Source organism: Tasmannia lanceolata, unplaced genomic scaffold (genome assembly GCF_043159265.1).
Source record: "Tasmannia lanceolata isolate RefF3 unplaced genomic scaffold, GAP_Taslan_0.1 ptg000016l, whole genome shotgun sequence".
NCBI lineage: Eukaryota > Viridiplantae > Streptophyta > Magnoliopsida > Canellales > Winteraceae > Tasmannia > Tasmannia lanceolata.
Window position 1 is genome coordinate 13,074,218 of NW_027518693.1, and position 22,784 is coordinate 13,097,001.

Here is a 22,784-nt window from a genome sequence, read left to right on the forward strand (position 1 = left end):
AGACGAAATTAGGGGAGAAGAGAAGAATATGAGAAGAGGAGGAGAAGAAGAAAACAGTAGATGGAGAATCAATCTTTATTCAATATCAATCAAAGTTACAAAATAAATTGTAAAGAGGCCTATGTATAGGCAAATAAACAACCTAGGAAATAGTAACCAAATAAAACACGAACTCTTAAAGAAGCCTACTAAAATAAGAACTCTAAATAACCAAATGACTAAAATACCCCTAATAAAATACTAATTGGCAAATATAATTGCATCATTCTCCCCCAGTTGAAAAGAACTCGCCCTTGAGTTCTAGTCCGCCTGGGTCAAATATGAAAATAATCCAATGAAGCAGAACGAGGCGCAATCCGTCTGAAGCAATCCTGATGGCTAATGCTCGAGATAGCAATGAAAGTGGTCTGAAAGGCTGGCGGTGGAATATGGAAGAAAACATCCATGCAAAATCATCAAAATACAAGTTTTTCGTGAGAATCAGGGAAGCTGGGAAGATGGCAATGTACTCGTCATGGATTGGCGTGATCGGCAAAACAACTATGGGTGGTACCGATTGGTGAACTTCCTCCACATAATCAACATCAACTGGTAGCTCAGTAGGCGCAGGAGAATCAACATGAAAGTCATCCGATGGTATCTTATCAGGCTCAATAGAATCAATGATAAAATCAGCGTCTAGGACTGAAGCTGGGGCAGTGATGTCGGGCTGATGGACCTCATGATCAATCTGCGGAACAAGATGATCTGTGTCGGCACAAGTCTCGGCAATCTGATCAATCGGCGTAAATATAGGGCAATCCTCTGTAATATGCTCGCGATCATTTGTCTCAGGTAATCGCTCAACAGTCATGTCACTCGGCTCTGGCTCAGGATGATGTTCGATCAACTCAGTCAAGGGAAAAACCTCACATGGATCTACCACAATATTTCCCTTAGAAGTGTGAAGCTGTCTCTGCTCACGTATATGACGCACTGAATTTTCAGCTATAATTTTAGCTTCGCATATATAATGACGGTCTTCTTTTAATTGTTCAAGGAGGGCTTCGACTTTACTTTCAACACTACACAACACTCTATATTCTCGCTCATGATGTCGAGCGCATAAATATTCATAAATGCATCACGAACATCCTCCCAACGACAGATTGACTGCTCACGTCTTCTACGACGGTTCGTTTCAATGTGGCTCCATGAGCATCGAGCTTGTCGTCGCACAGTTTCTTTAGCCCAATAGATAGTCTGGTAGTGATCATGGCCATTGTACTCATGATTTGCGTCTAGAGCATCAATCCAATGTAAACATGCATCCTCATAATAGCGAAAGTGAGTGCGGCCATTCCAATAGCTTTCGTCGTACCCAACAAAATATGGAACATAGGGCGGAGCCATTGGGTTCGGCGTCGAGAACTGAAATCAACCGTTTGATTTGTTTGTCATGTCGAATGGAATACAATGCCTGTCTCGGATCTCAAATCAGATGACGAAAAGGTGATGACCGGATGATGGCACGTAATCGACGGCTGAGATTGCTCCTGAAATTTTGCTGAAAGTCACTGTCTGCTGCTGAAACTGATATGGGTGTGCTCTACTAATCAAGTACTTCAACTTTTGTGTTGAAGTCGCCGGCCAATTTCGAGTGGAAATAGCCCGAAAACAAGAGAGAAGCTAGATGGAGAGGAGAGAGAAAAAGAAACTCTATTTCTATTTTTTTTCTTTCTTTTCTTTTTTTCGATTTTTTTTTAGGTGTTTAAAGCTAAAAGGAGGGGTGTCAAATCTAAGTAGTACTAATATGAGGAGGGGTGCCCGAAGGAAGAAAGAGGGGGCTAGTAAAAGTAGTCTTGCTTTTCTTTCGTTGCCTTGAACTACAAGTTACCAGGTACTTGTGTCACTTACCAAATAGAAAATAAAGAGCAGCTTACCTTTTAATAATAACCTATAAAAAAATCTACTTTGGGCCCACATAAACTTTAGGCAAGAAATTACATAATGTTACGATGCCCTCTTTCCTTCTCAAAAAGTTATACTTACTTTTTTTGGCAGAGAGTTTGGTGTAGAAGGCACGACTCACGATACCCTGTTTATTTGTTCCTATATGGTTACTTGTCCGACAAGTCATCCTTTCCAAGTCACTATTGAGAGAAGGCAACGTCACCTCTTTTCTAATTTCTAATCACAAAAGTAGAAACTGCCTTCTGGGTTTTTTCTCTTTCCATGAAACAGCAACTGATAATTCTCCCTGTTGGATCTTGCGGGTGATTATCTGCAGGTTTTTTTGGGATCACATAAACTAAGAAAACTGGGACTGGTTTACTATGGAAGTGGGGCTGAAACAGAGAGGGTAACAGGCAAGGAAAGAGTGGGTTTGTGGTGTTGAGAGGTGGATGATCTCAAGTTGGGCTGAAGATGGATTGCCAAAAACTGGTTCGGTTGGTGAACTGATTCTTTAGGGTTCGGATTATTGGAGCAGCTACCAAGTGGTTTTCAATGGCTGATATAAAAAAGGGGATAGGTTGTAGGTTTTCAAAACTGATATTTTTTTTCCTTCAATCTGCCATACACAGATGCAAGTGGGGGCTGGGTTATGGCTGAAAGTTAGGGTTCTTGAAGGATGATTGGGTTAAAGAGATGACGGTTAGGGTTTCAAAAGGTTGAATACAACTGAGTTGACTGGGTGAGTCAACCCAGCACCAAGATAAACACCTTCTTCGCTGATTTTCTTCGCAGATTTTTCGGCAAAACACAAGAATCCGTGGACCTTTTGCTCTGATACCAATTTGATGCAGCACCGTGAAGGGAAATTGAGGAAAGGGGAGAGAAATAGACGAAAGGGGATAGAAGAAGAATAAGAGAATAGAAGGAGAAGAATAGAAGAAGAATAAGAAGAGAAGAAGAGACGAAATTAGGGGAGAACAGAAGAATATGAGAAGAGGAGGAGAAGAAGAAAACAGTAGAGGGAGAATCAATATTTATTCAATATCAATCAAAGTTACAAAATAAATTGTAAAGAGGCCTATATATAGGCAAATAAATAACTTAGGAAATAGTAACCTACTAAAACATGAACTCTTAAAGAAGCCTACTAAAATAAGAACTCTAAATAACCAAATGACTAAAATACCCCTAATAAAATACTAATTGGCAAATATGCCACTTATTTAGGCCTAATATTTGTGTATTAGCAATAAATTCAAAGTATCGGCTAAATCATAGAAAAAAGATAAATTGTAATATTGAACCATAACTTGCTTAGTGTAAGATAAAATTAGTTCTGTTTATAGGAGCCAACTACTAGTAGCAACATTGAGAAACACTTCTTTTGATGACAACTGAATAGTTACATTTGATAAACATGCTTCATGTGTTCTAGTATTTCTAGACATTTTTTCTTGAAAATAAAATTGTAGGTCTATTGCACATTTGCTGCCGAACTTGGAACCATTTCTATTTGTCTCAAACATGACCTTTTTCTATACTCTAGTACTCTTTCAATGTTACCCATGCAACTGTATGTTATATTTATCTGTATTTTTTCATTATGTTAATTTAATTTATTTCCTGTGAATGATCTTGTTTATATGTCCATCTTGCATTTACAATTCTGTTTCATTTGAATAGTTGTTGTAGTTTTCAAAAATTGAACTTCGTGAGCAAGCTTGCAACAATGAGATTGGTTTCTGCGACTAAAATTTCTAAAGAGATTACCCTAGTTAACTTCATTGTAGCCACACTATGGTCATTGAAACTGTTTCTTCTCCAATCCCATTAATTTTTCTTATAAATGCAAATTATAGGCTATTCTACTTACTACCCGTTCCATAAGAACGTTTTAACATGCCTTTGCTCAAATAGTTTTTAACTGGAACTCAACTAAAGGCTAAAACAAGTCTCTGCTTAGATGTCAGAGCAGTTCTTTGATGAAAGTTATCCAAACATAGGTAAATCTAGAAATGAATATGAGAAAAAATAGAAGTAAGCAAAAAAAGTAAGGGCCTAATTTTTGGGTGTATAGAAAGGGTTCATGTTCATCTCTTGTACAACTTCTCCAACTCCCCAACCCAACCCTTCCCCTCAAGAAACATGAGCACACACTTGGTCTAATTGACGATCATATAACTATTTCATATATGGCGGTAATGTTTGTTGTTTTACTAGTTTTATATATCCCAAAGACACGTGTGTAGTAAGTTTTTCAAACATTAGCTTTCAGTTTATCACTTATTACTGTATACAGTCATCTCCTTGTCATTTATACTCACTGTATTATAACTTTTTACTCAGGTAAAAGTTATTTTCTTCTCCAAAACAGGGGAGCGTGCTGCTCCATTCCTGCGGCAAGCTGCCAAGGACTACTGGGCTTATGCCTCTTTTGCATTTGTGCTGTGGAGGGAGGAGGAATCTTCCGTTTGGTGGAACACGTATGTGCATAAACTTTCAATACAACCAATTTGTGCTTTTGATTTTAGCAGGAAAAACATTAAGCTTTGTGATTACTGATTAAGAAAATGGGGCTGATGATCATACTTACTATACTAGTCAATAATTTTGCAGACTTTTCTCTTCCAGGAACTAAATTTCTTCAATCAAAGCGCCAATAGAGATAAAACATTACAGAACATGGTGACTAATTATCATGTTACGTTTTAAGCTTAAAACTTCTACAGCAAGTTTAGTTGTCTTAGTTTTAGAGTTCCTAATGGATTGGCTGGTTCTTGTCAACTGTAATTATTCGATTAAAACCTTATAAGTCCTATGTTAAGGTAAATAATTTTCGGTGGCTAAGCTTATTTGAGAGGTTAAGTGTGCAATTTTAAATTTGGGCCATAAGAAAAGAGGACTTGCATGATTATTTTTTCAAAGTTCTTTCAAAGGGTTAGGAGGTCATCATTACAGATTGACATCAGAAACCTAGTTGTATGCGGAAGGCGAGATGGGCTTCCTTCCGAACTAAAGAAATCAAACTTAAATTTGATGACTCATCTCTCAAGATCCATTGACAGTTGGGAATTTGGGGGTGTTTTTATAATCATTTGAAGGCTGTTTTCATAATCATTTGGAGGGTGTTTTCATAATCATTTGGAGGGTGTTTTCATAATCATTTGGAGGAAGTGATTTTGGCCTTGCCCGTCCCAAACACTGAAGTGGAGGCTATGGAACCTCTTATGGGCTTGCATTCATTAATGGATGAGTTGGGGGGTATGCATGGGGCATTGTTGGCGATATTGTGGGCAAAATGTAAGAGTGCAAGTCTGTGGTGTTTGGCCAAGAGTGAGGGCTGTTTCCTTTTCTTTTATGCTAATACTGCTAATGAGAATGCTGACATGCTTGCTAAATGTGGGGTTCATAGGATGTACTATATGCGGGGCAACCTCTGCCCCAAATGAAAATTTGCTTTTCTTCATAAATAAATTTGTCTGTTACTGCCCATCAAAAAAAATTTGTCTGTTACTGTCTCAACTCAACTCAACAAAGCCTTTGTCCCAAACTAGTTGGGGTCGGCTAAATGAATCCTTTAGAAAAAATTCATGAAGAAGGTAAAAGGAATCTACCTGGCTCTAATCCTAGTTCTAGTTGGGTTCTTCTACGTGGATCATTTTCTTCCATTCTATCCTATCCAAGGTCATGTTCTCTGTTATGTTCCTAGCTGTCAAGTCTTCCCTCACTATTTCTACCCAAGTTGTTTTCGGTCTGCTCCTACCTCTTTTTACTCCATCAATTTGGCATGAGTCGCCTCTTCTCACCGGAGCATCCAAAGGCCTACGTTGGATATGTCCAAACCATCTTAAGCGGTGCTCTCTCATCTTCTCCTCAATTGGAGCCACCCCCACCTTTTTACGAATGTCTTCATTTTTAATTTTATCTAGCCTTGTGTGGCCGTACATCCATGTAAGCATTCGTATCTCCGGTACACTCATCTTATGCACATGCTGCTTCTTGGTGGCCCAACATTCTGAGCCGTACAGCATGGCTGGCCTCACAGCTGTCTTATAAAACTTTCCCTTCAACTTGGTAGGGATTTTACGGTCGCACAGAACTCCTGAGGCAAGCTTCCACTTCAACCAACCTGCTCTTATTCTATGGTTAACATCCTCTTCAATCTCTCCTTCCTTATGTAGAATTGAACCAAGATAGTGAAAGATATCCCTCTTAGGTACCTCCTGTCAAGTCATATTTACTACATCCTCATCCCGCCTCCTTACATTACTAAGGTTGCATTCCATATATTTTTTCTTAATCCTACTCAGTCTAAAACCTTTAGATTCCAAAGTAGTTCTCCATAACTCTAATTTAGCATTTACTCCTGCTTTGGTTTTGTCGATTAATACTATGTCATCTGCAAATAACATACACCACGGCACCTCATCCTGGATACCCTCCGTGTATGCTCATCCTAACTAGCGTAAAAAGATAAGGGCTTAGAGCTGATCCTTGGTGCAGTCCTATTGTAATTGGAAACTTACTAGACGTTCCATCTGTGGTTTTGACACTAGTTACTGCTCCATCGTACATATCCTTAATCACATTAACATATTTAGTAGGCACTTTTTTCCTTTCAAGGACCCACCATGTAACACTCCTGGGAACCATATCATACGCTTTCTCCAAATCAATGAAAACCATATGAAGGTCCTTTTTATTTTCTCTAAATTTCTCCATTAGCCGCCTAATCAAGAAGATAGCTTCTATAGCCGATTGTCCGGGCATGAAGCCAAACTGATTCTCTGACACCTTTGTCTCTTTTCTTAGTCTATGCTCAATTACCCTCTCCCCAAGCTTCATGGTTGGACTCATTAGCTTAATTCCTCGGTAATTGGTGCAACTCTGAATATTGCCTTTATTCTTATAAAGAGGTACTAATGTACTCTTCCTCCACTCATCAGGCATCTTCTTAGTCTTCAAAATATTGTTAAATAATCTAGTTTACCAAACCAAACCCACATCACCCAAGCATCTCCAAGTCTCAATAGGAATATCGTCAGCCCCCCTAGCCTTACCTAATTTCATATTTTTTATAGCTACTCTTACCTCTGATGTTCGGATTCTACAAACAAACCTCCGAACCCTTGTCTGTTACTGTCTAAACAAAAAACAAAAAACAGAAATACTGATGTTTGAGAAATAATAGGAATCTTGAGAAACATCTTTTAATGATGGTATTGCAAGTTTCTACCGCCATATTTAGGTTGTTCCCTCTTCTTTATTGCTTCAACAAGGAAAGCGGAAAAGAAAAGTAGAATACCGTTGTTAAAGTATAAACGATAAATAACGCCTTTCTCCAACAGCTTAAGCTATTGGAGAAGTTGGTAAGTTAACATGGTATCAGAGCCAAAGGTCTCGAGTTCAAACCTCTCGGATAGCGAAAATCCACATGCAATGGTCAGCCCAAAGTGGGATCACATGTGCCACGTGTTTGCCAAGTGGGCCACACGTGCGGGGGAGTGTTAAAGTATAAACGATAAATAACACCTTTCTCCAACAACTTAAGCTATTGGAGAAGTTGGTAAGTTAACAACCGTAAAAAAGGGGAATAGAGAAAATTTTGTTAATATAAAACTCAAGTACAACATCAAACAAGAAAAGTATCGGGGCTCACTCATCCAAAGGGGAAGGGGGCTCTCTCACCCATGAGAAGTGGACTTATTTGCTAAAATTATATAGATATATTGTGAATAGCACATTCTAATAGATGCATGACAACTTTAGATTTCTGTCAATGGTGAATGTGTATCAATCTATATGATTTGTGGACACAGACACGGAGTGTCAGACACCGTAACCACTCAAAATTTAGAAATGGGGACATGGCTAAAATAAAAAGTATATATGATATAACAACAAATATTAGTTAAAGAAGAGCTAAAAGCAATTTATAATAAAATAGGTAAACACAAGATGCTATAATAAAATAGAATGTCACACTTGACATGGCACAAAAATGTGTCCACCCACACACTCACATTAAGTCTAACACTTATAGCAGTACATTTAAAAGTGTCCCAAGGAGTGTCGACGTGGGTGGGCATGCATGTTGTGTCAGACACAGCAGGACACATGTGTCGACAATAACTTCAAAGTGTCGGCTAAATCATAGGTATCAATGTATATGTGTGCTAAGAGGATGTCAACATTGCTGAATTTATTTCGGTCTTCAGGGTGTAGTGTTATTAGAAAATGTAATGCCTTTGAAGCTACCAAACCGATAGGGACCTTATGTAGACCTAAATGACAAGAACCTATAACTTTTTTTGAATTTTTTTTATCTCCGAGATCAAAATGGTTTTGGTGTGTAGTAATCTTAAAGTGCATTAGTCAATCAATTATTTTTCTCCTAAATGACAAGAACCTAAAACTTTTTTTGAATTTTTTGTCCCTGAGATTAAAACGTTTTGGTGAGTAGAAATCTAAAATGCAATACTCAATCAATTCTTTTTTCTGTGATTTCTGTTTCTGGTTTCTTCGCGATTAACCTCTGAAAATGTCCATTTGGGGATTTTTTGAATGATATATGGTCAAATATAGTGTCATATATTGTCTTGTGTTTTGGTGTGTAGTAATCTTAAATCCAATACTCAATCAATTCTTTTTCTGTGATTTCTGTTTTCTGGTCTTTTTGCGATTAACCTCTGAAAACATCCATTTGGGGATTTTTTTAGGATATATGGTCAAATATAGTGTCGTATATTGTCTTGTTCCTAAATATTCATGATTCCGTATCACAAACAACTCATGAAATTTCTTCTTTGTTGTTGTAACAGGTTTGGGGTGGAGTCTGCCCCTGCTGTTGTGTTTCTAAAAGATCCCGGCTCAAAACCTGTTGTGTACCATGGCATGCTACTATCCCTTTGTTTCCTTGTATGGCCTGGAATAAAAAGTTGCCTTTTGGGTTTAACAAGCTACTCTTTTTCCCTTTCTATTTCAGGAGCCTTTAATAGTTCATGGTTTTTCAATGTAATGGAACAAAATAAAAACCAAGGTACTTCTTTAATTTCTGGGAATGTAAGATTAAATTTGGTCTAAAACCTTAATATTTGTATGCATAGATGTTGCCCTGCATTTGTAAGCTACATGGTTTGCTTCAGCCTTGATGTAAAAAGTATCTTTTGGTAGCTGAGTTCTGTTGGAATGGTAACAAGGATAGCTGCTTCTGAGATTATGTACTGATCCTAGTGATCATTTTTAAACCTTATATGTGCATTTGGCTACTCCAGTTTTGGAAAACTCCTCCGGCTTAGGTTTGTTGTGTTGTATACTTAAAAAGGTTCTCTTTCGTCTAGTGCTTTTTCCTATCACTCTTTTTCAGAATATAGTGTAATCTGAGTTGCTAAGTACAGCCTGGATAAGTTTTGTCTTCAGTGCTTGACCCACTTCAGGTTCAAACACACCTAGAGTTGATGTGAATCAATAAATTTGTTTCGAAAGTTAGGTCATGGACTGGTCTATGTTTAAGGAAAGATTGAGGCTTTTCTAGTTTTAAATGTAAAATAACACAAAAAAGACACCTATTGTCATAATTAATGTATAAATTTTAGCGCTACAAAGAAAAAGGATCAACCCAAGTACCAATAAAATATATTTTTCCGATTAAAGTTGTAACATGCATTTTCGTTTTTCTTGTTCTCCAGATCTTCCCCAATTAAGAAGTGTAACTTCGATGGAGCTGGGTTGTGATGCAAGAGGCTATTCCCGTGCGGGAAATAGTACTATGACTTGGTATTGTGTGATTCTTGCTGGGAGGACAAGCCTTGAACTTGGTAAAATGCGTGAAGTAAGCTCTCTTTTCTCACCTGCGTTTATTAGAGTTAAGCTCTGTTTCTTAGTTTGTTACTAACTTAATATTTGCACTTGATTAAATTCTTGAAGATACTTAGAGTTTATTAGTAAATATCTAGTGTTTGTTTCTATTACATTTATCATCATGCTCTCGTGTCAACTTATAATGTACAGCATGGACCTGACATTCTCATAGACCATTCGCAGGGTCCAAGATGTATTAAACGATGTTGTGTCAAATCCTGGCGATAAGGATAACTTTTCGCTTGCACAACCAGCTGCAAATGCATTGGCAGAGAAGCGTTTGACATTTACATGGCTTGATGGAGAGGCCCAGAAAGTGAGTTGTTTCTCTATGTTGCATATACTAAAGTTTGTTTAGCATTCTGGTTATGGTAAAAAGCAATCACTTAATACGTAATTGCATGTATTTAAATGTGAAGATCTATGTATGACATACTGCATAGTGTCAACTGGCCCTGGCAAGATTGAGTGACTATGCAGCTGGCCCTGGACAAGATTGAGTGCTCAACAAGTAGCCACATGATTATTCAACCATGTCTCGAGTTAACTTGTATTCAGACCATCATGATTCCTAGTTCTGAGTGTCTATAGCGTCGTCCGCAGTGGAGATTGTTTGTCATTGGTGTTTTACAGTAGAAAGTGAATGACGTTAGACACTTTTTATTCTTTCTTTTTTTTCTGCTTCTAATTAGTTTTTATAATTGTGCACCTGAAATGTGAGGGTTTTGCCTTCTACTTTTGAGAGTAATGATCTACATGCTCACTAGCCTCCATCAGCTCCCTAGTATGGCATCACTTGGTAACATGCATGAATGCTTTACTTTCTAAATATACATTACTTTAAAGTTTCATTGTCAACAGACTCATAACTTCTATTAAAAATGAAGGTTTTGTAACATCTTTTGTTACAGATGCTGCATACTTGTTTGCTATACAATCACTCAATAGATTGAATGTGGGTGTCCCTTACAGAATCACTGTTGCATCCTGAGATTGTTAAGATGGACATTCACGATTTTGGTCATTGATACTTACAGACTTGTCATGTAATGGAAGTGGTGTCTCTTCTTTGTATGTTTGAATAATGATTTGAGGAACTGCCAGGTTTATAGTTGCTCGGAATATAGGCAAGCCACGTATCTAGTGCGAAATGAATGAATCAGCTACACAGGTAAATAATTTCTAAATAAAACACTACCCTATTGCCTTGCAAGTTGAGCCAACTTCTCAGACCTTGTGTGGTGAATGGAGAGAGCATCTTTGACAACTCCGGTGGTTACTGGTGAGTGTGAAAGAGCATCTTTGGCAAATCAGTTGATCGTCGGCAACCAAAGGGTGAGGGCACCCTTGCGCGACAGAGAGCAACTCCAGCATTTGTTGCTGACCAGAGAGCAACCACAAATTGCCAACTAGATTGAGAGCAACCACAAATTGCCAACTAGATTCCCCTCCGGGCTGTGTTGGTTGGTGGCAAGACCAAGGTTGCCAGGGCGGGAATCGAAAGCGGGATTCAATTCGGGATTCGAAAGCGGGAATCGAAGGCTCCGGGGATGGTTGGAAGCGAGAATCGTGGGTTTGCCAGAGAGTCAACGGAGATTCGTCGGGGAATCGTCGGGAGTCGCTGGGGAGTTGGGATTCGCTGGGGATTCGCCTGGGAATCGGGGTCCTATAAAGTGGGAATCGGGGTTCCGACGAATCTGAACCCCGATTCCCAATTTTCGGGGATTTGAATCGAATCCCGAATCGGATTCGCGTTCCGGGGAATCGCGATTCCCCGCCTAGAGGAACGAATCCTGCTTCCTTGGGCAAGACCCTCCCTTATGGCAGCCTGATCCACCGTCTAGAAGACTGTTGATGCAAAACCCATGCCAGGTTGTGATTGTCATCATGAGAAAATGATTAACCACTAAAATATGTATGTTGTGGTTGATGCAAGCACTAGAACTGTCATTCTGTGTTCAATGGACAAGTGATAAGCACACAAAACTTTTTTTTCTGCGAGGTTCATCGTTCGTTTTTTTCTCATGCTTTTCTTTTAAGTTTAATATAGTTCATTTTCCAAAGCATTGTAGAAACTCACAATGGAAGTGTGTATGAATTGGCATTTGAAATACTAGTTTTCTGTAATGTAATAATGTTACGCACTAACACTGTCTTCTCTTATCCAGCAATATTGTTTCTTTTACCTCCATTCAGAGGACAGCTATCAAACTTGTGGACCTAGAAGGTATGAAGATCCTACCGATTTGCCTCAATTATTTATTGTGCGTTACCAAAGAAATTCTACAAAAGATGAATCGAAAGTTGAGAAAAAACGAAAAACTATCTGGGATTCATTTGAAGAGGTGGATACCAATCTTGCATCCCAGCTTGTGGCAAGGTATAACGGTTCAATGGACATTTCAGAGGTATGCACTTGCTCTGTTGCTAGATACTTATCTTAGTGCCAACTGTAATTATAAGCATAATGGTCTTGGATCTATTAATTATCCTTCTTGTATTCATAGTATGTTGTGTAAACAAAGTTGTCCTGCTGTTAATTATTAGAAATTGCAGATATGGCAAAAATATCCCTTTCAGTTGTGATGATCTGATTTTTTGCTGCTTTTTGGGAAAAAATTACAAGGCCAGAGCTTGTATAATTCACCGCTCCATTTTGCTACACCCCTTATCTAATGACCAAACTCATTTTCTTCCATCAAGATGTGTGTAAATACCATATCTTTACCTCGAATTTATCTAACATGTCAGCAAACATGGAATGTCCTCCAGTTACGAAAGCTTTACTTTGTTTCCAGCAATGCATTATGAATCACCTTCCACTAGAAGCTTACGAAAGAAGTTGCTACAAAATATCCTCTGAATAGTGACAATGTCAAGCCTTGCTTTATCGACCCCTCATGGACTGGAGTTTACTCTCACCATTTCCCCTCTATCATGTCTAGACTCTCGACACTCCCCCTATTCCTTCTGGACCTTATTTCTAGGAGAGATTCTATCAAAATTAAGCTTGACAGTGTTTCCTAGAGGTGCCACCCTTCTAGCCACTTACCAACTACTGGTCTTCAAATGATGAGAGGTGCCACCCTTCTGGCCACTGACCAACTCCTGGTCTTCAAATGATGACCTTGCATTGCTTCTGTTGTAGTTCATGCATCACAATCCTTCAAACTCATGTAATTGGGCACATTGAATGATCAAACACTTGATCTTCCATGTTAGCTTTCAAAGGTGATATCTTCATCTCTGATTATAATCCTACTTTTTCATTCCAAATTTCCCATAGCATGCGGAATTTTATCCACAAAATTCACCCTTTGTCATTGAAAGGTCCACTAGACCTTTATCAAAAAGATCCACTAGATCTTTCTCCAGAAGGTCCACAGTTCTGGTTGTGATACCCAACCCTCTCTGAAAGATTAAGGTATGTGCTCCACACTCAGCTAGTTTTTCCTTTCTTCAACTTGTCATACATGAAATCTTGTTGGCACGTTTTTCTCCAACAAAATGCTTAGGTGGCCTTAGTCCATAAGGTCCACCCCTTATCAAAGGCGAAGTGTTGCCTCTATTGATGAGAGAACCCAGAAGAACAGGTTTACCAAGAAAAACTTATGATTATCCATGACCGAATTCTTGTATCTTCCCTACCCCTAGAGACATACACCTCTTCAAATCTCTTAATAACTCTAATAGGAAACTCAATTCCTTGGTTTTTGCAATTCTACTTGAGACTAAAGAGTTATTGCCAAATCTTTGTACCTCTCAGCTGTTCATAAAATCACAAATTTCTGCTCACACACACACACACACACACACACATATATATATATATATATATATATATATATATATATATATATATATATATATAGAGAGAGAGAGAGAGAGAGAGAGAGGAAAGTGAAGCTACACCGCCGGTGTAGCTAACTTAACTACACCGCCAGCTTAAAATACAATGGGCCCACATTGTTTTGGTGATCCAAACCATTCATTTGATTGGCCCTCACATAGATAGGGTGTCCATCAAAAATCAACTCCATAGGATCATCCCAACCCTTCAAACTGTGGAGGCAAAAATGGACAAATTTGTGAAGGTTTTTACACGTTCATTTTTGCCTCCACAAATCGTAGGGTTGGGATGATCCTATGGAGCTGATTTTTGGTGGACACCCTATCTATGTGAGGGCCAATCAAATGAATTCTTTGGATCACCAAAACAACGTGGGCCCATTGTATTTTAAGCCGGCGGTGTAGCTAAGTTAGCTACACCGGCGATGTAGCTTCACTTTCCTCATATATATATATATATATATATATATATATATAGGATGCTGGGTATGCATAACACAAGAGGTCTACTCCACACAGGTGTTCTAAAATCCTAATGCTCATCCTCACTGACCCTTAACTTAATACCTAACTTTAACTAAACATTGGCTTTGCGAGTAGGTCACCATTTGCACAAGCCCAAACAATTATAATTACCTGAAACTTTGACCATATTCAAGTGATGATTCGTAATTTCCAAGTCATGTTGTCACAGATCCAAAAGCCAATTACTGAATATCCCAGGTTTTATGACTTTCGGGAATTGGTGTTTCTTATAATAATCATTTTAAATTTAAATAGAAATAAAAATTTATAATCCTGAGTTACGAAGTTTTTTGAGAAGTATACCATGTTGTAATTGAATCTTTAGAGCTAAAAATTTACGTATGCTAAATTCACTCATTATGAATTAATGGGCTTTTCTCATTATACGTTTTTGGTTTCACTGTATCTGTTTCATTGGCAGATAGCTCAGTGGATCTCAAATATAATCAAGGATGGTGACTCCAGGGATCTCCCTTTCTTTGTAAGTAGTATTTACAAGCAGGATGTGAGCATGCTTTTAGGTCAATTATCTGGTGAAATTGCTAGCATTACCCAAGAAAGATTTTCTTCAGACCAGCTTGTCTTTTTTGTGTTGAGGTTCTATTCTCCTAATAAAGTTCATCAATTGAAAAAAGAAAAAATAACAAGCAAGATCTTTCCTCTTATCTTTACGTTGGTTAAATATATTTAAAAAATCTTTCCTCTTATCTTTATGTTGGTTAAGTATATTTAATTGACTAAGCCTACTCTTATGGGTAAGGGTTGTTTCAAGAGGCCCGGGGAGGTTCCCATTCTTGCGATATCGTGGGTCTATGTTCTGAGCTAAAGCAAACCTCCTTTCACCATTCCACAGGTCAAAAGACACAAAACTTGAAACAAGGAAGAGTCTTCACCCAGGAAATCGCTAGGGCAATCACTTTGAAATAATTGAAAGAGGAGCTCATTGTATATCCTTTAAATACTCGAGCATTTCTCTCCTCTGAAGCACGAGTGCTTCAAAACAGCCCGCGTACCCGTATCGGGTGTGTATCCGACACGGGTGCGCTCGGGTGCGTGTCGGGTGCGCACCCGAATCAAAAACCCTTTTTAAAAAAAAAATTACGGTCGGGTGCGTTTGGGGTGCGCACCCCGACGCACCCGACACGTTTTTAAGTGTTTTTATAAAAAAAACGATGTGGCTGCCAATAACAATTTGGGGGGGGGGGGTTTAAATTATTAAAGGGGTTTTAAAACCCCCTCACTCACGCATCTCTCCCTCTCTCTGTCTCGTCCCTCACCCTCTCTCTCTCTCTCTCTCTCTCTCTCTCTCTCTCTCTCTCTCTCGGGCTTCTCTCTTTCTCTCCTCTCCCTCTCAGTTTCCATTTTGGTGAATGGTGATGTTATTGTTATTTGATTGCTTTCCTATTTTTTAAAAAATTTATAAATATATAATAAAATAAAATAAAAATTATTATATTCAACGCACCTGAACGCACCCGCACCCGAGTTTTTTGGAAAATCATGTACCTGCGTACCCGTGTCGTGTCGCACCCCGCACCCGCACCCGTGCTTCATAGTTTCTCTCTTTCCATAGCACTCAAACTGTTGCTAAGAGAGATACATTCCAAAGGATCTTTCCTTTCATCCTCCATGGGACCGACGACCGACAGTCCAATAGTTCTCTGAGTTTGGCTGGGAACACCAAGGACATTCCAAATCTGCCCAATATACTGCTTCACACACACCTCCCTAGCCAATTTGCAGTGCATAAACATATGATCAACCGATTCCCCGGCCTCTATGCAAAGTGCACAAAAGTCAACTATCAGCATATCCCTCTTTCACAGGAAATCCATCGCCTAAAGCCTATCAAGGAGGGCAGCCCAACCAAAAGCACATACTTGGGCGGTGCCTAGAAAGTTCATACTCTAGCTTCTCTAGATTGCACAAGGAAAGGCACTAGGTGTAGATAGAACGATTTGACAGTATATTCCTCGGAAGAATTACTGATCCAAACCCTTTTATTACTTCCAGCTTAATGTAGCACCCTTCTAGCGTCTCAAGAAACCTGGCCACCGAATGGAGTTCTCTATCGAAGTAGTTCCTTCTGAACGTCGGCATACACACCACCTTGTTTTCTCTTCGATCGAAACAATCTTTCACTAAAACCTCCTTGGATTCTGCCAAATCCGGAAAGAGATCCTTTAAGGGGAGCTGGGTGCACCACTTATCATTAGGGGTGCAACTCGTGTCGGGTTGGGTCGGGTTGAGGCCAACCCGAACCCGACCCGAGCAACCATTTGGTCAACCCGAACCCGACCTGAGTTCCAACTCGACAAGGTTCAACCCGACCCGACCCGATGAACCCTTTTTGCCAACCCGAACCCTACCCAACCCAAGATTTTTAGCTTTAAAATTTTTAAAAATTATTAAAAATGTCGGGTTCACTCGGGTCGGTTTGCCCAAGCCCTCAACCCGAACCCGACCCGAACTCAACCTGGGTTGAGAAAACCCAACCCGAACCCAAACCCAACCCGACCCGACCCGACCCGTCAGGTTCGGGTTGAGCCCGCCCAGAATCTAATCTGATAACCTGAATAAACTCTATATCTAGATTCTAACCTTGTAGACTTTAAAACATGTGAATTTTTTGTGTACGTGATATATTTTTGTTTTGAAAGAAACTATGTCAGTAGCTACATGCAATGCCTGACTCTATGTCTGCATATATATCCAATGGGAATTGCTAGCATCCATCACAAAAGGTATTTCGTGGCTGGTCTGTTGCACGTCAGACCAGCCACCTCGTGAATGGAGACAACAGGTTTTGTCTCCATTCACGTGGTGGCTGGTCTGACGTGCAACAGACCAGCCGCGAAAAGCCTTTTGCGATGGACCTTAGCAAATCCCATATCCAATTTATAAAACTTTGCATTGTATTCCTCACCCTATCTAGATTTGTATTCACAGCGGTACAGATGTCCATGCATCATAAAGGGATGAGGTATACACCATCTCTTGGATACTACTCAGACATTCACTTATAGCGGCAGAAGGCTTGCTTAGAGGTTTCATAGAAATGTTAATTTAACTGTTACTGGTAGAAGTGGTACATGACTAGCTCCTCATCTTCTATGGCTATCTATGAATGCATGTTCATCAAATCAAATGATGAGTGAGAAGAATGACCCCTCCATATATGGTTCATTTAAGTGCATTTATTCACATTTTGTTAGCCGTAATTTGAGAATCTTGCATTGTTGACTTCGCATTTCAGATGGCTTCTGCCTTATGTGATGTTTTTTATTGTGACCTCAACTAACTATTTACAACCAATGCATACTGACATGCCTTTTGGCTGCAGACAACAAAGTCTGCAGAGCTTAGTCCCGAGGATGCAGATCCAGTGTGGTTAAAAGGTGCCCAAGGGGTTATGTCTACAAGCAAGGGAATGAAACATAAGATCCAGGGCATTGTGGCCAATATATATGATCGCATGAAAGATCCAAAGCTTGGTCCAATCTTTCTATTAGGAGCATGCATGTCTCTCGGTAGCATCTGGCTGCAGAAGAGCCAGACAACTCAGCCAAGTAAAACAACAGTGAGTATCTACTTCAAATATTCTTCACATGATTATATTTTTTGATTAAGTTGGTGTTTGCAGGCAGTACACTTTTAAAATTTACGTATGGATAGTTTTAAAACATATAACTAAATTTAGTACTTTTATCAGTTAAGATAGTGGGTAGCTGTATATAGTATAGTTAGTTGCCTGGGAAAGGAATTCAAGAAGCGAAACAAGAAATGGAAGGTAAGCGTGTGAGAAATGATAGGTAAGCATATGAGGTGGAAAACATGGGGAAAATTAGAGAGGAAGCGAGAACCAAGTGATAGGTGAGCGTATGAGAAATGCATTGAGAACCATCTTAGGAAATGCATTAGAAACTTTTGGAAAACGATAGAAGCGTTGAGGCAAATATATATATATATATATATATATATATAAAGCGCAAGAGGAACTCACCTGAATGCTTTGAATGTAAATAGGGAATGCCTCCTAAATCTGAGAGATGCTCCTAGCATATTTTTAGGGAAATGTTATCGGCACTACTGTATTTTGATGAGGGCACTCCTCACTTTTTAAAAGTATGATCCAAACTGTCCATTAGATGAGCCAAGCCTAAATAGGTTGTGCCCCAAAAATCATTTCCATAGGTTGATCCTAACCCAACCGATCTGAATGTTAGAGTGTCGATCCTAACCCTCTATAGATCGGAGAGTTAGGATCAACCTATGGAAATAATTTTTGTGGCACAACCTATTTAGGCTGTGGCCCATCTAATGGACGGTTTGGATCATCTTATGGTGCGGGCCATACTGTACTTTTAAGAAAGTGAGGAGTGCCCTCATCAAAATACAGTAGTGCTGATAACATTTCCCTATTTTTATTTTTATTTAATTACAATTCATATTATTATATTTAATTTGTATTTCCATAAGTTTGTGTTAATTTTTGTATGTGTTTTTATGTAGATTTGGAATTTGTTAATTTCAAATATCTACAACCTTTTACGCATAAATACATGCATTTACAAGTTTTTTATTTAAATTAGAGGCAATCATCTATAATTTATTTATGTTTCTTATATATTTTATTTTTCAAGCAGATGTTTTCTTATTTTTATATATATATATATATATATATATATATATATAGAGAGAGAGAGAGAGAGAGAACGGTTCCTACACATATGTGTGGAGAGTTCTCTACACACTAGCTTAAAATACATTGGGGGCCCACATTGTTTGGGTGATCCAAGCCAACCATTTTAAAGGCCCTCACTTAGATAGGGTGTCTACAAAAAATCAGATCCATAGGATCATCCCAACCCTACGATTTGTGGAGCTAAAATGGATGTCTTTACACCTTCACAAATTAGTCCATTTTTTGCCTCCATAATTCGAATGGTTAGGATGATCCTATGGATCTGATTTTTTGTGGACACCCTATCTATGTGAGGGCCTTAAAAATGAATGGTTTGGATCACCCAAATAATGTGGCGCCCACTATATTTTAAGCTAGTGTGTAGATAACTTATCTACATGTGTAGGAACCGTTTTCTCATATATATATATATATATATAGAGAGAGAGAGAGAGAGAGAGAGAGAGAGAGAAGTGTTGGTGCGCTTAAGCGCACCATTTTTTTGGTGCGCTTAAGTTGTTATAACGCCTCCCATTGGTGCGCTTTAGCGGAACCCAAACATTTAAATGAATGGGAGGCGTTATAACAACTTAAGCGCACCAAAAAAATGGTGCGCTTAACAGTTTTCTCATATATATATATGAGGAAAGGGCTCCTGCTAACGTTAGCAGGTAAGCTTATCTGTTAGCGTACAACAAGGTGGGCCCACATTGTTGGAGGGATCCAAAGCATTCATTTGTGGGGCCCTTTCATGGATAGGGTGTCCACCAAAAATCAGATCCATTGTTTACTTTAGGGTGTCCATTTGTGGGGTGAAAAAATGGCAAATTAGTGGACAAACAGAATCTGTCCATTTTCACCCCAACAAATGGACACCCTATGGTGATCCAATGAAGCTGATTTTTGGTACACACCCCATCCATGATGAGAGCTTTCAAATGAATGCTTAGGATCCTCCCAACAATGTGGCCCCACCCATGTTTCTAGCACTCGAGCGCAGCAACCCTTCTCTCTCTCTCTCTCTCTCTCTCTCTCTCTCTCTCTCTCTCTCTCTCGCGTAGAAACAGGGGGGTGGGGTCTTTTTTTTTTTTTTGGGGGGGGGGGGGGGGGGTGATCCCAAGCATTCATTTGGAAGGCCCCATCATGGATGGGGGGCCTACCAAAAATCAGCTCCAATGGGTGTCCATTTGTGGGGCCAAAAATGGACAAATACTGTTTGTCCACAAATCCGTCCATTTTTGGCCCCACAAATGGACACCCTAAGGTGATCCAATGGAGCTGATTTTTGGTGGACACCCTACCCATAAAAGGGCCCATCAAATGAATGCTTTGGATCCCACCCAAAATGTGGCCCCACCCTGTTTCTGTGCTCGAGCGCAGCAAATGCATGCTCATATATATATATATATATATTTGAATGGTATTATTATTTTATTTATTTTCCTTTTTAATATCTATTTCGCAATTTTTTGGTATGATTTTTGCAAAACGTTTCTCATGCATTTCCCACATGTTTCACGTATGTATCCTATGCACTTTACATATATTTCCCATACACTTTCCACGCTTTTCACATATTTTTCCTGTGTTTCCCATACGTTTCCCATCTTTTTCCTATACATTTTCCACATATTTTCGTCACATATTTTTCCTGTGTTTCCCATCTTTTTCCTATACATTTTCCACATGTTTCCCACATATTTTCGACATGTTTTTCATATGCTTCCCATGCATTTCTGAAAACACACACTCTCTCTCTCTGTCAAGGATTTTTCGGCAACTATGGTCTATGTTACCATTGTTGTGCATATGCATATCGGTATTCATAAGTTAGCATCAGTACCATACACTGTTTGAGATTTCAATATCAATTGTAAATGATATGATAATGATAAAACCATGCTGAAAGCGGTAAGAAGCATGAATTTGTATAGGGTTTGGCACCAATAAAACCCTGACATATTAAAATGGCTCAACAAATTTAGTAATTGGGATATTAAAGCTTTAGTGTGTAGACTTTTGCTGAGAATTATGTAGGTTAAAAGGATCAGGTTCCCGTCTCCCGCATTCTCATCATTCCAAAGAAGGGCTTTTCTTTGTCGTAAGTGGATATCTTCACAAGATTCTGTTAAAAGCAAAAGATGTGCATGTGTTTTGTGAGTCTGATATGTCCCTTACTGTGTTTTTGCATGTAAATCCATGCGCCTTTTATTGTTGCTGCCATCCTGTTTTATGCTTGCTTACATCTATAATTTTTTCTTTTTATTACAATGTAAATCAGTTGAGTTACAAGCTTTCATGCTACTTTCTCAGAATAGAAGCAGAGGTACCACAAGTACAACTCCAAACTCCAATCCGCCATCATCCATCACTGATGTTGAACCCAAAGATGCACGCCAGATCTTATCAACCGATTCTGACTCAGAATAGCAAATGCTCTGATCAAAACACACAAGTTCTAAAGTAATAAGAAGCAAGCAGACTGGCGGTGATCATTAATTCGAGGTTCAAATGTCAAGATTACTTATTTAATCAGTTATAAAGAGGCAGTCAAGCAAATGCATGCAAGTCACTGAGTTCAATCAACCGAAAATTATAATTTTTATGTATGTAGCAAATCCATTAAGAAACAAAGCATAGTTCAATTTTGATTTGCATGAAAAACTGAAAAGATCAACAAAATGTGTTATACTTATTCAAAGGGAAATAATACTATGTGAGTCACTATTTCTGTTATTGAACAATTACATGTATACACCGCACACATGCACAAAATATGAATCATGTGTCACAGGTGTAGATGGCCGTATGAGTTTCTATGTACATTTCCTTGGTACGTACTCGCGATCAACACGTCACAAAACAGAAATCCAGGTTCTTTCACACCAGATGGCACCCAAATTGCTCATAGGTTTCTACGTCCTTTGAGAGTACAATTGATCGGACGGGCCATCACTCATGACAATGGCTTTTAGTCTCATGCTAAATGGATATCACAGTAACTAGGGGGCTGTTTGGATACGTGGATTTTAGAATCTAGGTTTTAGTTTGAAAGCAGTGTAAAATTCTGGATTTTTAGGTAGGAAGTCAGGTTTTAGAAACTCTCCATCATGAGATTTCTAACACCTGGAAACACAGGATGATCTCCTACTCTCTCACTCGATGGAAAGAAGGGCGAGAAATTTAAAAAAACAATGGATGGTCTCCTTCTCTCGCCTCCCATCCAAGATTTTGAGGAAACCCAATATTCTAAAATTAGTGTATCCAAACGGCCCTTAGAGAAAGATCTGCAAAGAATCAATGGTTAGACGTTTTTTGGGAAACCCTAACCAGTTTTGAGGGCTTTGAATCATCTGATCACAGGGGGGCTATTCTTGAGGCTTCTTTGGATAACTATAAAATCCATTTGCTTATAATCTTGAATGCATTTTGGAAATGATATAGTTAATGACTTCCAAAGAGGTCTTAATGCCCCATTTGCAAATAAGATCAACTTAAAGAAAAATTATGTGCAAATAAGAAGTGATTTGAACGTTCATTGTAATTGAACGTTCTTATTTAGGAGACAATGGCCGTGAACGTCTCTTGGCTCAGTCATCAGCTTCGTTTTGAAGTTGGTTATGCCTCGAATCATGTTTCTCAAGTAATAAACCATCCGTGTACAATAATGAGAAATACCTAGTTTACATACACTCCTCATATTCACGGTGATCCTCAACCTATAAGAATCAATATCCAAATGGAACTTCACACATCATCTGTGACTAGAAAATTGCTTGAAATCTTTAAGCAATTCAATCAATTTGTATGTTGTTCTTGCCATTGAACTTCATATCCTTCAGCTAATCCCATCTAGAGATACCTTCTCCCAAACTCTTGTTTGGAAATACTATCTAATATATCTTTGATCAGATACTATCTAGAACCACAC

The 22,784-nt window shown here is 38.8% G+C and overlaps 1 protein-coding gene across 3 annotated transcripts in view; it reads left to right on the forward strand.

Moving 5' to 3' along the window:
- Nucleotides 1–21,597, forward strand: part of LOC143848788 (DNAJ heat shock N-terminal domain-containing protein) — a 41,195-nt gene extending 19,598 nt beyond the window's left edge. For all 3 annotated transcript variants that reach the window (XM_077357850.1, XM_077357852.1, XM_077357851.1), the window contains exons 12-20: nucleotides 4,282–4,418; nucleotides 8,757–8,827; nucleotides 8,921–8,974; nucleotides 9,624–9,766; nucleotides 9,968–10,111; nucleotides 11,964–12,203; nucleotides 14,591–14,650; nucleotides 17,513–17,749; nucleotides 21,167–21,597. In XM_077357850.1, the coding sequence (XP_077213965.1) occupies nucleotides 4,282–4,418; nucleotides 8,757–8,827; nucleotides 8,921–8,974; nucleotides 9,624–9,766; nucleotides 9,968–10,111; nucleotides 11,964–12,203; nucleotides 14,591–14,650; nucleotides 17,513–17,749; nucleotides 21,167–21,283 (1,203 nt within the window). In that variant the 3' untranslated portion in view covers nucleotides 21,284–21,597. The remainder of the gene's footprint in view (nucleotides 1–4,281; nucleotides 4,419–8,756; nucleotides 8,828–8,920; nucleotides 8,975–9,623; nucleotides 9,767–9,967; nucleotides 10,112–11,963; nucleotides 12,204–14,590; nucleotides 14,651–17,512; nucleotides 17,750–21,166) is intronic.
- The last annotated feature ends 1,187 nt before the right edge of the window (nucleotides 21,598–22,784 follow it).